This window comes from Anolis sagrei, chromosome 4 (assembly GCF_037176765.1).
Source record: "Anolis sagrei isolate rAnoSag1 chromosome 4, rAnoSag1.mat, whole genome shotgun sequence".
NCBI lineage: Eukaryota > Metazoa > Chordata > Lepidosauria > Squamata > Dactyloidae > Anolis > Anolis sagrei.
Genome location: NC_090024.1, coordinates 4426729 through 4440838, shown reverse-complemented (window position 1 = coordinate 4440838; position 14110 = coordinate 4426729). Strand labels below are relative to the sequence as shown.

The window sequence follows — 14110 nt, the reverse complement described above, 5'->3', positions numbered from 1 at the left end:
TAATCAATCATTAAAATAATAAATAACAACTCTGAACTGTCATAACTACCAATATGTCATTGATAATAACTATGAACTATCATAATTACCAATAGATAATCAATAATCAATAATCAATAACAATTATGAACTGTCATAATTACCAATAGATCATTGATAATAAGTATGAACTATCATAATTACCAATAGATCATTAATAATCAATAATATTTATGAACTATCATAATTACCAATAAGTCATTAATAATCAATGATAACAATAATAATAATCAACATCATTCAAAGTCATTGAAGTTATTTCCCCCAGCGAGCATGCGCAGTGGGACTCCTTCGTGCGCGGCCCCTTTAAACCCCGCAGTGACGTCACGCCCTGTCTTGAGAGGGGCGTGGCTTCTCCGGAGCAAGCCCCTCCCTCTCCCTAGGAGGTGACAATAGAGGCGTGGCCCCGCCCACCCGCCCCATCCACGGCCACGCCCCCTTGCGGCTACTGAGCCAATGGCGAGGCGGATGGTAGGCGTGGCTTGGGGTGAGGCGGAGCCAATGGGAGAGCGGCCCTGGGCTTGAAGGAGACAGGCTTCGGCATTTGGAGGGAGCGCACCGGCGGCAATGGTGAGTGAGTGCCTTCGGGGTGGGTGCCCCTCTCTTCCGGGCATTACGGCTAACCCTCGCCCTGGCTGGCTGGCTTGCTCTCCTTTTCTGCCGGCGCGCCTTTTCGCAGCCTTACGGTACACACGCCTTTTTTTTCCCGGGAAATTTTTTCCCGGGAATTTTTTTTCCCGGGAAAATTCTAGGCTTTCTTCTCCCTTTGCTCCCAATTGCCACTGCCCAGAGAGAAGGCCTCCCTTGTTGTAGTCGTCCTTATTATGATTACTATTATTATTATACCTTCCCTATTATTATTATTATTGTCATTATTATTATTACTATTATTATACTCTACCAGTTAATATTATTGTTATTACTATTACTATAACTATTATAATCTCCCTGTTATTATTGTTGTTGTCATTATTACTATTATTACTACTATTATACCCTCCCTGTTGTTATTATTATTATTATTACTATTATTATAACCTACCTGTTATTATTATTCTTACTATTATTATACCCTCCCTGTTGTTATTGTTGTCGTTATTATTATTACTATTATTATTCTCTCCCTGTTATTATTGTTATTACTATTACTATTTGTATACTCTCCCTGTTATTATTATTATTACTATTATTATACCCTCCCTGTTATTATTGTTGTCATTATTATTACTATTATTATTATACCCTCCCTATTATTATTGTCATCATTATTATTATTATTACTACTATTATTATACTCTCCCTGTTATTATTATTGTTATTACTATTACTATACCCTCCCTGTTATTATTACTATTACTATTATTATACCCTCCCTGTTGTTATTGTTGTCGTTATTATTATTACTATTATTCTCTCCCTGTTATTATTGTTATTACTATTACTATTATTATACCCTCCCTGTTATTATTATTGTTGATATTATTATTACTATTATTATATTCTCCCTATTATTATTACTATTACTATACCCTCCCTGTTATTATTGTTATTACTATTAGTATTATTATACTCTCCCTGTTATTATTGTTGTCATTATTATTACTATTATTATACCCTCCCTGTTATTGTTGTCATTATTATTACTATTATTCTACCCTCCCTGTTATTATTGTTATTACTATTACTATTATCATACTCTCCCTGTTATTGTTATTACTATTACTATTATTATATTCTCCCTGTTGTTATTATTGTTATTATTATTACTATTATTATACCCTCCCTGTTATTATTGTTATTACTATTACTATTATTATACCCTCCCTGTTATTATTATTGTTGACATTATTATTACTATTATTATATTCTCCCTGCTATTATTGTTATTACTATTACTATTATTATACCCTCCCTGTTATTATTATTGTTGATATTATTATTATTATTATTATTATTATTATTATATTCTCCCTGCTATTATTGTTATTACTATTACTATTATTATACCCTCCCTGTTATTATTAATGTTGACATTATTATTACTATTATTATATTCTCCCTGTTATTATTGTTATTATTATTACTATTATTATACCCTCCCTGTTATTATTGTTATTACTATTACTATTATTATACCCTCCCTGTTATTATAAAACCCTATACGGTTCCGGCCCAGTGTATTTGTCCGAACGGATCTCCCTCTACATCCCACCTCGAAGTTTAAGATCTTCTGGGGAGGCCCTGCTCTCGACCCCGCCAGTCTCTCAAGCGAGGCTGGCGGGGACGAGGAGCAGGGCCTTCTCAGTGGTGGCCCCCCGCCTGTGGAACTCACTCCCCGGGGAGATTAGATCGGCGACCTCCCTCCTAGCATTTAGGAAAAGACTAAAGACCTGGATGTGGGACCAAGCTTTTGGTCACTCTGACAATTAACTCAAGGACCTGGGAATAGACAAAGACAAACGGAGTAGAACGGACTTATGGACTCTGATATATGGACCCTGACATGAGATTGTTTTAGGTTTTTAGGATTTTACTATGTATTGATGTTTTAATTTAAGTGTTGAATTGTTATTTTTGTATTACTTGTTATGTGTTTGGGCATTTAATTGTGCCCCCCCCTGTAAGCCGCCCTGAATCCCCCCCGGGGTGAGAAGGGCGGGGTATAAGTGAATGAAATGAAATGAATGAATTATTATTGTTGACATTATTATTACTATTATTATATTCTCCCTGTTATTATTGTTATTACTATTACTATTATTATACCCTCCCTGTTATTATTATTGTTGACATTATTATTACTATTATTATACCCTCCCTGCTATTATTGTTATTACTATTACTATTATTATACTCTCCCTGTTATTATTGTTATTACTATTACTATTATTATACCCTCCCTGTTATTATTATTGTTGACATTATTATTACTATTATTATACCCTCCCTGCTATTATTGTTATTACTATTACTATTATTATACTCTCCCTGTTATTATTGTTATTAGTATTACTATTATTATATTCTCCCTGTTATTGTTGTCATTATTATTACTATTATTATACCCTCCCTGTTATTGTTATTATTATGACTGTTATTATACCCTCCAGAGGACAGGAGCAGGATTCAAAACGATCTTGACAGATTAGAGAGATTATGGGCCAAAACTAACAAAATGAAGTTCAACAGGGACAAATGCAAGATACTCCACTTTGGCAGGAAAAACGAAATGCAAAGATACAGAATGGGGGACAATGATGCCTGGCTCGAGAGCAGGACGTGTGCAAAAGATCTTGGAGTCCTCGTGGACAACAAGTTAAACATGAGCTAGCAATGTGATGTGGCGGCAAAAAAAGCCAATGGGATGTTGGCCTGCATCAATAGGAGCATAGTGTCTAGATCTAGGGAAGTCATGCTCCCCATGCTCTACTCCGCTTTGGTTAGACCACACCTGGAATATTGTGTCCAATTCTGGGCACCACAATCCCAGAGAGATATTGACAAGCTGGAATGTGTCCAGAGGAGGGTGACTCAATGGGTCAAGGGTCTGGAGAACAAGCCCTATGAGGAGCGGCTTAAGGAGCTGGGCATGTTTAGCCTGAAGAAGAGAAGGCTGAGAGGAGATATGATCATGGCCATGTATAAATAGGTGAGAGGAAGCCACAGGGAGGAGGAGGAGGGAGCAAGCTTGTTTTCTGCTTCCTTGGAGACTAGGACGCAAGGGAACAATGGCTTCAAACTACAAGAGAGGAGATTCCATCTGAACATGAGGAAGAACTTCCTGACTGTGAGAGCCGTTCAGCAGTGGGACTCTCTGCCCCGGAGTGTGGTGGAGACTCCTTCTTTGGAAGCTTTTAAGCAGAGGCTGGATGGCCATCTGTCAGGGGTGATTTGAATGCAATATTCCTGCTTCTTGGAAGATTGGGGTTGAACTAGATGGCCCACGAGGTCTCTTCCAACTCTTTGATTCTATGATTCTATATTTTTACAACCCGCTTTTCTCCCCTTCTAAGGACTTGGAAGAAGTGTTTTGCTTTGGCGCTCCTTCGGTCTCACGGATAATAATTCTTCCTAAATGGGGCTGAGAGTGGGTTTGCTGGCGGTCCAGCCTTGGCCTGGGCTGACCCCTCCATCTGCCCGGCTGATGTCCTTCTTGATAAATCCCCTCCAGCCGCTGACCATGGGGGCCCTTTCGGGGCCGGGAACAAGAGGTGGAGGTCTGTCTGCCACCCAGTCCTCCGCTTACTTCAAACAAAACAATCCCTTCCAAATTAGTAGTCTGGCTCGAGGATCATCGGAGCTTTTGCAAGGAAGGAATGCCTTCTGCTTGGTCCACCTTCCCTTGACCATTTTGCCTTCTTTGGGTCTTTAAACTCTATTTCTAAATCCTCAACTGATGTTTTAAGTTATCGAAGTGCTAGAAATCCTGTAAGAGGCCCTCGGTCACATCCTGGGAGAAAAGAAAAGCTTAATTTGGGTGGATGGAAGGATGGTAGATGCATGCATGGACGGAGAGATGAGGATAATTGGATAGATATTGATAGGTAGTTGGACAGATAGATTTGGATAATTGGATAGATTATTAAAGAGGGAGGAACAATAATAATAAACTTTATTTATATTCTACTCTCTCTCTCCAAGATAGTCAATATTCATGCTTGGATATATAGATGACATAGATAGACATGGTTTAATAGATAGATTTGGAAGATGGATGTATGGATGGACGGATGGATGGATAGAGAGACAGACAGATAGATAAATAATCATGCTTGGATATATAGATGACATAGATAGATAGACATGATTGAATAGATAGATTTGGAGGATGGATGGAAGATAGCCGGATGGATAGATAGCTGGATGGATGGATGGATAGATAGCTGGATAGACGGATGGATAGAGAGACAGATAGAGATACAGATAGATAAATAGTCATGCTTGGATATATGGATGACATAGATAGATAGACATGATTGAATAGATAGATTTGGAGGATGGATGGATGGATGGATAGATAGATAGCCGGATGGATGGAAGGATGGATAGCCAGATGGACGGACGGACGGATGGATGGATAGATGGATAGCCGGATGGATAGATGGATAGCCGGATGGATAGATGGATAGCTGAATGGATAGATGGATAGATGAATAGCCAGATGGGTGGATGGATAGATGGATTGCCGGATGGATGGATGGATGGATGGATAGATAGATAGCCGGATGGATGGATGGATGGATGGATGGATAGATAGCCGGATGGATGGATGGATGGATGGATGGATGGATGGATGGATGGATGGATGGATAGATAGATAGATAGATAGATAGATAGATAGATAGATAGATAGATAGATAACCGGATGGATGGATGGATGGATGGATGGATGGATGGATGGATGGATGGATGGATAGCTGGACGGATGGATGGACAGAGAGACTGATTGACTGACTGACTTGGATACACTACAGATATGATTGGAGTGATCAATAGATGATTGATAGAGGTGATTGAGAGATAATTGAATAGATAGCTAGAGATGCTTGAATATACAGATTAAAGAAATATGATTGAACAGACAGATTTGGAAGATAGATATACTTGGATATATAGATAAGAGAGATATGGTTGAATCGATACATATGCTTGTATACATAGAGAGATCTGATTAAATACATATGTGTGTGTGTGTGTGTGTGTGTGTGTGCTTGTGCTTGAATATACAGATTAGAGGAGTATGATTGAATAGATAGGTAGGCTTAGATATATAGCTTAAAGCGATATTATTGGATAGATCAATAGATGATTGGATATATAGCTTAAGGAGATAAATAGCTAGATATGCTTGGATACATAGCTTAGAGAGAGATGGTTCAATAGATAGGTTGGCTTGGATGTATAGCTTAGACTCTTAGCTATTTATCCAAGGCAACCTATCTATCGAACCACATATCTCTAAGCTATGTATCTAAGCCTACTTATCTATCCAATCTTATATCTCTAAGTCTTAGAGATATAGGATTGGATAGATTGGTAGGCTTAGAGATATAGGATAGGATATATAGCTTAAAGAGATAGATCTCTAGGTATGCTTGGATATATAGCTTGGAGAAATACGGTTCCAATAGATAGATTGGCTTGGATATATAGCTTAGAGATATATGATTGATAGGTAGATAGATGGATGATAGGATAGATAGATAGATAGATAGATAGATAGATAGATAGATAGATAGATAGATAGAGAGATAGAGAGAGAGAGAGAGAGAGAGAGATAGATATGCTTGGATGTAGAGAGATATGATTGAACACATAGATTTGGAAGATGGATGGATGGATAGATATGCTTGGATATAGAGATAGATTTGGAAGATGGATGAGTAGATAGAAAGACAGACAGATATGCTTGGATATATAGCTTAAGAGAAATGGCTCGATAGATAGATAGATAGATAGATAGATAGATAGATAGATAGATAGATAGATAGATAGATAGAGATAGATAGAGAGATAGAGAGATAGAGAGATAGATAGATAGATAGATAGATAGATATGCTTGGATATAGAGAGAGATGATTGAATACAGATTTGGAGGATGGATGGATGGATAGATAGATAGATAGATAGATAGATAGATAGATAGATAGATATGCTTGGATATAGAGAGAGATTATTGAACACAGATTTGGAGGATGGATGGATGGATGGATGGATAGATAGATAGATAGATAGATAGATAGATAGATAGATATGCTTGGATATAGAGAGAGATTATTGAACACAGATTTGGAGGATGGATGGATGGATGGATGGATGGATAGATAGATAGATAGATAGATAGATAGATAGATAGATAGATAGATAGATATGCTTGGATATAGAGAGATAGAATCATAGAATCTAAGAGTTGGAAGAGACCTCATGGGCCATCCAGTCCAACCCCCTGCCAAGAAGCAGGAACATCGCATTCAAATCACCCCTGACAGATGGCCATCCAGCCTCTGTTTAAAAGCTTCCAAAGAAGGAGCCTCCACCACACTCTGGGGCAGAGAGTTCCACTGCTGAACGGCTCTCACAGTCAGGAAGTTCTTCCTCGTGTTCAGATGGAATCTCCTCTCTTGTAGTTTGAAACCATTGTTCCATTGCGTCCTAGTCTCCAGGGAAGCAGAAAACAAGCTTGCTCCCTCCTCCACCCTGTGGCTTCCTCTCACATATTTATACATGGCTATCATATCTCCTCTCAGCCTTCTCTTTTTCAGGCTAAACATGCCCAGCTCCTTAAGCCGTTCCTCATAGGGCTTGTTCTCCAGACGTTTTATCATTTTAGTCGCTCTCCTCTGGACACATTCCAGCTTGTCAATATCTCTGATTGAACACAGATTTGGAGGATGGATGGATGGATGGATGGATAGATAGATAGATAGATAGATAGATAGATAGATAGATAGATAGATAGATAGATAGATAGATATGCTTGGATATATAGCTTAGAAAGATATGGTTCAATAGATAGGTAGGCTTGGATATATAGCTTAGAGATATATGATTGAATCGATAGATGATAGGCTATATAGATTGGATAGATAGATAGATATGTTTGGATATCTAGCTTAGAGAAATGATTCGATAGATATGCTTGGATATAGAGAGATATGATCGAACACATAGATGTGGAAGATGGATGTATGTATGTATGTATGTATGTATGTATGTATGTATGTATGTGCTGGGATATAGACATAGATTTGGAAGATGGATGAATTTGTTGTTCATTCGTTCAGTCGCTTCCGACTCTTGGTGACCTCCTGGACCAACCCAGGCCAGAGCTCCCTGTCTGCCATGGCCACCTTCAGCTCCTTCAAGATCAGTCCAGTTACTTCAAAGATACTATCCCTCCATCTTGCCCTTGGTTGGCCCCTCTTCCTTTTTCCTTCAATTTTCCCCAGCACCGTTTTCTTCTCCAAGCTTCCCTTTCTTCTCATGATGTGGCCAAAGGACTTCATCTTCACCTCTACTATCCTTCCCTCCAGTGAGCAGTCGGGTTTTATTTCCTGAAGAATGGACTGGTTGGATCTTCTGGTGGTCCAAGGCATTCTCAGAACTTTCCTCCAACACCAAAAGCATCTACTTTCCTTCGCTCAGCTTTCCTTCTGGTCCAGCTCTCACATCCGTAGGTGACTTCGAGGAATACCATTGTTTTGACTATGCAGATCTTTGTTGCCAGTGTGATGTCTCTACTCTTCACTCTCTTATCAAGATTGGTCCTTGCTCTCCTCCCAAGAAGTAAGCGATTGAGCTCTGTCCTTGCTTCCTCCTGTGTTGTTCTGCAGGTGCGCATCTGCCGCTTCCACCTGCTGCTCCTGCAGCGCAAGAAGAGCCCTTGGCTACTCTCGGCCCCGCGATGCCGCCAGCGCTCCGAGTCCCGCCCGGACAGGTGAGTCCAGGGCACAAACACACACAGAACTGGAAGGGGCCTCGATACCTTGGGATTTCTTATAGATATCACCTGTCACGACTCTCGCAGCAACAAGCAGTCATGGCTTCTTCACATACCAACATTGCAGCAATATATAGATACTCATACCTCATACCTCTGAGGATGCTTGCCATAGATGCAGGCGAAACGTCAGGAGAAATGCCTCTAGAACATGGCTCTATAGCCCGAAAAAACCCACAAGAACCTAGTGATTCCAGCCATGAAAGCCTTCGACAATACAATATATAGATACTTCTACAGTAAGGGTAACCAATATATCCCTGCTGCCCTCAATGTTTTTGACTCTTAGATTGTTTCTCTATTACTAGATTTCTGCAATTAATCAATAATTTAATACACCACTTTCTAAGTATCTCCAAAAACTAATGGGGCTCCCTAGATGTGTGCCTTCTATGCATTGAGATGGGTGGAAAGCACTCTTGAAATCATGGCATGGATGAGAGCTATACAATTCTGGCTGCATATACATGTTCAAGCCTAATGTATATGTTTGAAAATAGCTATATTCCCTCTCTGTTATCAAATTCTTTGATTCTCAGAGAGATTAAAGCAATTGGCCTGTCTTTGGAAGCACTCTTAACGCTTGCAAATGTGGAAACAACATGTTCCCCTACCACATCATTAATTCCATGTGAACGTGGAGTCATGGCAGCATAGCTTCTTTGTATTTTGATTCATCCCACCCAGATAAGAGCCTTGGCGACTGCAAGATGCAATGTGTTGCCATCAGCTCTTTTGGATGGCATTGAATATTTGCCTTTCTATGTTCGTTAGCCCCCCTGAGCCCCCACGGGGAGATGGGGTGGGATATAAATAAAGTCTTATTTATTATTGTTATTATGAAATACAGGTGTTCCATTTTTCACAGTGGTCTCAATGGCAAAAGGTGTTATAAAATTCCATATCTCCTGGGCAACTCTGATGCATTCTTTTGTGAGACTGTTGAAAATTTTCCCCATGAGATTACTAACCTTTTAAGTATGTTTTCTTTTTACCTGTGACTTCCTCTTGTTGTATATACTTGGGTTGTATGCCAATTTTGTTGTTGTGTGCCAAGAAAGGCTCTGTGTGTGTATGTGAAGGGACCTCCAAAGGCCATCCTGACAGGAAGACACCATCAAAGCCCTCTCAGGAGATGGCCATCTCACCCATCCTGTCTCTTCCTTTCCACGCAGCTCCAGTGGGCAGCGGGGCCTGGCAAAGAAGATCTTCCTGGGAGTGGTGGTGGGGCTTCCCTTGGCGGCCGGGATCCGCTACGCCGCGGCCGAGAAGCAGGAACAGCGCAGAATGAGGCTGCTGGTGGATGGCGTCGGCCGCTTCACCAGGTGGGTAGCAGGCAGGAAAGAACAATGGCTTCAAACTACAAGAGAGGAGATTCCATCTGAACATGAGGAAGAACTTCCTGACTGTGAGAGCTGTTCAGCAGTGGAACTCTCTGCCCCGGAGTGTGATAGAGGCTCCTTCTTTGGAGGCTTTGAAACAGAGGCTGGATGGCCATCTGTCAGGGGTGCTTTGAATGCCATATTGCTGCTTCTTGGCAGAATGGGGTTGGACTGGACGGCCCAGGAGGTCTCTTCCAACTCTTTGATTCTATGACTAGGCTAATAATAATAATAATAATAATAATAATAATAATAGTAACAATAGAGGACTTGGAGCAGCTTACAACAAAGAGAAGCAATACAAAATAATGACCGGAGGCATCTTCTGCCTGGTCTATAGGAGGGGGAAACCTGTATTATTTTGCATTTAGATCCAACCTGCGGAGCATCCTTTTGGTCTTTACTAGGGAGGCAAGCAGGCAGAAACATAGGGTGGGGAGAAAGGAAGAGGGACAGTAAGAAAGGGAGAGAGAGGGGGGAGAAAGATATATATATAAAAGGTAAAGGTTGTCCCCTGACATTAAGTCCAGTCAAGTCTGACTCTGGGGTGTGGTGCTCATCTCCATCTCTAAGCCGAAGAGCCAGTGTTGTCCATAGACACCTCCAAGGTCATGTGGCAAGCATGACTGCATGGAGCGCCATTACCTTCCCGCCGGAGCGGTACCTATTGATCTACTCACATTTGCATGCTAGGTTGGCAGAAGCTAGGGCTGACAGCGGAAGCTCACGCCGCTCCCTGGAATCGAACCTGCGACCTTTTGGTCAACAAGCTCAGCAGCTCAGCGCTTTAACCCACTGTGCCACCGGGGGGGGGGATATATGCATGCAGAGAAAGGAAGGAAAGAAGGAAAGAAGATTAATAGATAGAGAAGATAGGAAGATAGCAAGGAATGGGGAAGATACATAGGTAGGCAGGTAGCAAGAATGATAAACAGATAAGTAGACAGAGAGCAAGAGAGGAAGGTGGAAGAAGAAAGGGAGAGTGAGACAGGAAGCAAGATATGTGTGTGTGTGAGTGTGTGTGTGTATACAGACATACAGAGAAAGAAATAGAGGAAGGAAGCAAAATAGAGATGATAGCAAGGGAGAGGAAGATAGGTAGCAAGGAAGGTAAACGGATAAGTAGGAAGAGAGGACGGTGGAAGAGGTGAGAGAGACAGGAAGCAAGTTCTATCTATATATACACACACATATGCACATACATAGAAAGAGATGAAGGAAGATAGATAGATAGATAGATAGATAGATAGATAGATAAGGAGATAGAAAGATAGAACAGGAAGATATATATATAGCACCGGAGGGGAAGATAGATAGGAAAACAGACAGACAGATAACAAGGAAGATAAACAGGTAAGTATATAAAGAGGGAGGAAGATGGGAAGGTAGAAGGTGGAAAAGGAAGAAAGAGAGAGGAAGATATATATATATATATATATGCGCGCGCAGAGAAAGAAAGAGAGGAAGGAGGATAAGATAGATAAGGTAGGAAGATAGCAAGGAAGGGGAAAGATAAGTAGATAGGTAGCAAGGAAGATACACAGATAAGTAGATAGAGAGGAAGACAGGAAAGTGGAAGAGGGAAGGGGGAGAGAGGCAGGAAGCAAGGTATTTATATACACACACGTACAGAGAAAGAGATAGAGGAAGGAAGATAGATAGAGAAGTAAACAGAATAGGAAGATAGATAGCAAGGGAGGGGAAGATAGATAGATAGGAAAATAAGTAGATACGGAGGGCGGAAGATGGGACGGTAGAAGGTGGAAAAGGAAGGAAGGTAGAGAGGAAGATATATATACACATACATATACACACATACATACAGAAAAAGAGGAAGGTAGAATGGGTAGGTAGATATATAGGTAGATGGATGGACGGATGGAATAGGAAGATAGATAGCAAAGGAGGGGGGAAGATAGATAGGTCAGGAAGATATATCGGAAGGGAGGGGGGAAGATAGAAAGGAAGATAGATCAATACCAAGGAAAATAAACAGATAAGTAGACAGGGAAAGAGGGAGGAAGATAGGAAGGAGTACGCAGATAGACAGATAGATAGATATGCTTGGATATATAGCTTAGAAGAGAGATGGTTGAGTAGATAGATAGATGGTACAAAACTTTCCTTGTGGGTGGATATAACAAGCCGGGCCTCTTTTCCTGCAGGTCGCTGCGGTTTGGGATCCAGATCTCGCTGGATTATTGGTGGACCCATCACATCTCGTTGCGGGGCTTGGATGAGGTACAGAGCCTTGTATTCTTGCAGTGAACGCAACTCCTATAACACTGCAGATCAGAGCTTTCCAAACTGTGTGTTGCAACATATCAGTGTGTCCGCTGCAGTGTGCAGGCGTGTCATGCAAATGTAAAGCGAGATAACCAATATGTCGGATATTTTAATTATATATGTGGAAAGTTTTCACAAGTTATGTTGTATCTCCACACATTTGTCATTACAATTTATGTTTGTAGTTTTATCTCTTATAAGGGTGTTGGTTTGCGAGTCAGAATGACATATCTCGCACAACGATGCATACCTCACAAGCAGAGTCACCAAAATGAAATGTTTGCAAAACTCTGTGGAGTAGGCAGATGTAAATATCTTATATGCAGGATGTATTTTAATTCACTGGACCAAATTTGGCACAAATACCCAATATGCCCAAATGTGGACACTGGTGGAGTTTGGGGACAATAGACCTTGACATTTGGGAGTTGTGTTTGCTGAGATTTATAGTTCACCTACAATCAAAGAGCATTCTGAACCGCATCAAAGATAGAATTAGGCCACACAGAACCCCATAACCAACAGAAAACACTGTGTTTTTCTGATGGTCTTTGGAGACCCCTTTGACATCCCCTCGCGACCCCCCCAGGGGTCCCGACCCCCAGGTTGAGAAACGCTGCTTTAAGTAAACTGGACTGTACTGGATTCGCACTCAGGGCTCTAAACTCTGAAGTAAAAATCACTGAGAATCTCCTTAATATTCACTGCTACCAATCTTATAACTCTATTTCCTTAAACTACTATGGAACTTTTTCACATAGAGGCACTCTTGAGACAGTTGTTGTTTAACAACGAACAAAGTTGTTTATTGTGTGAACTTCAACAATATAGGCACTTAAGCTTAACGGTTGCACTAATGAGTTGGAGCGTATGGTTACTTTAAAACAGTTCAAGACTTAGTTCCAAAAACAATTCTTCACTCCCTCCTTCTCGAAATTAGCAGACTTCCCTCTGACTAGTATTCCTAAAACTCCAGACTGTCCTTTCCCTTGGATCTGCCTATTCTCTATACCAGCTATTCTACCTAATAGCTATCTATAAACTCTAACTAACTTAGCAACTTGTAGCTTCTCTAACCTCTCTTCTCCTAACTCTCCCAAAACCTAGCCTCCTTCTTCAACACACCAACCCTGACTCTCTTCTTTGACACACAGACCCTGACTGAACTGTCAGATTTTAAAACACCCCTTTTCAGGCATTTTTCCCCCTGCACTCTAGTTAAGCTCCGCTCGCGCTCTCTCCCAGCCAATTACAAAGCTCTCCACATTTCCCTCCAGGCTGCTCCTAATCTCCGCCCCCTCTAGGAAATGGGTACTCTAAGATGGCTGTTTACATGCACCATCTTACAAAATTGCTTGCCTCAGTTTCTGAGCTTTTCCAAGGCCTAAAAGGTAGGAAATTAATCACAGCAGACAAAGGAAAGCCATCTGATACCGGCAGAAGGGTCCCTAAAACTTAGTCTCATGTCTGTTGCAACTCAGAGTAAGCTTCACCTTGCTCCCAAACACCACCACACAACAACTGTAATTTTATAGTTTATTGAGGAAAAAATCCAAGTCAAAATAAAGAATAAGCATTGCAAAGTTCCAAAGATTAAAGTCTTCAGGTAAAAGCAAGAGACATAATCCTATTGGCGAAGTTCAAACCAGAGTCTCAGGTACAAGCAATGAAACAATTGTCCCATGAATCACAATGCAATAAATCCCAAGCGTACTGCTTTCCAGGCTAAGGTTATTCCATGAAGCTTCCAGGCTAATAAGCTACGTTGAACTGACGCTTTCCCTTGGCTTGCAAGAAGCCTAAATACCTTTCTAACATGAAAACATTACATGAAATCATTGCGATGACCTTTCACCGAGCTGGGTTCTCATCTACCGACCAGGCAAGAACTCCGCCTGACCCG

General features: G+C 40.9%; 1 protein-coding gene across 2 annotated transcripts in view; it reads left to right on the top strand.

Annotated features, from left to right (window-relative positions):
- The first annotated feature begins 532 nt into the window (after positions 1-532).
- Positions 533-14110, top strand: part of ADCK5 (aarF domain containing kinase 5) — a 44683-nt gene continuing 31105 nt past the window's right edge. The window contains exons 1-4 of one of the 2 annotated variants that reach the window (XM_067467228.1): positions 533-609; positions 8373-8476; positions 9715-9864; positions 12087-12162. In XM_067467228.1, coding sequence (XP_067323329.1) covers positions 607-609; positions 8373-8476; positions 9715-9864; positions 12087-12162 — 333 coding nt within the window. In that variant the 5' untranslated portion in view covers positions 533-606. Of the gene's footprint in view, positions 610-8372; positions 8477-9714; positions 9865-12086; positions 12163-14110 lie in introns of those variants that run through there. The other variant, XM_067467229.1, reaches the window with a different exon arrangement.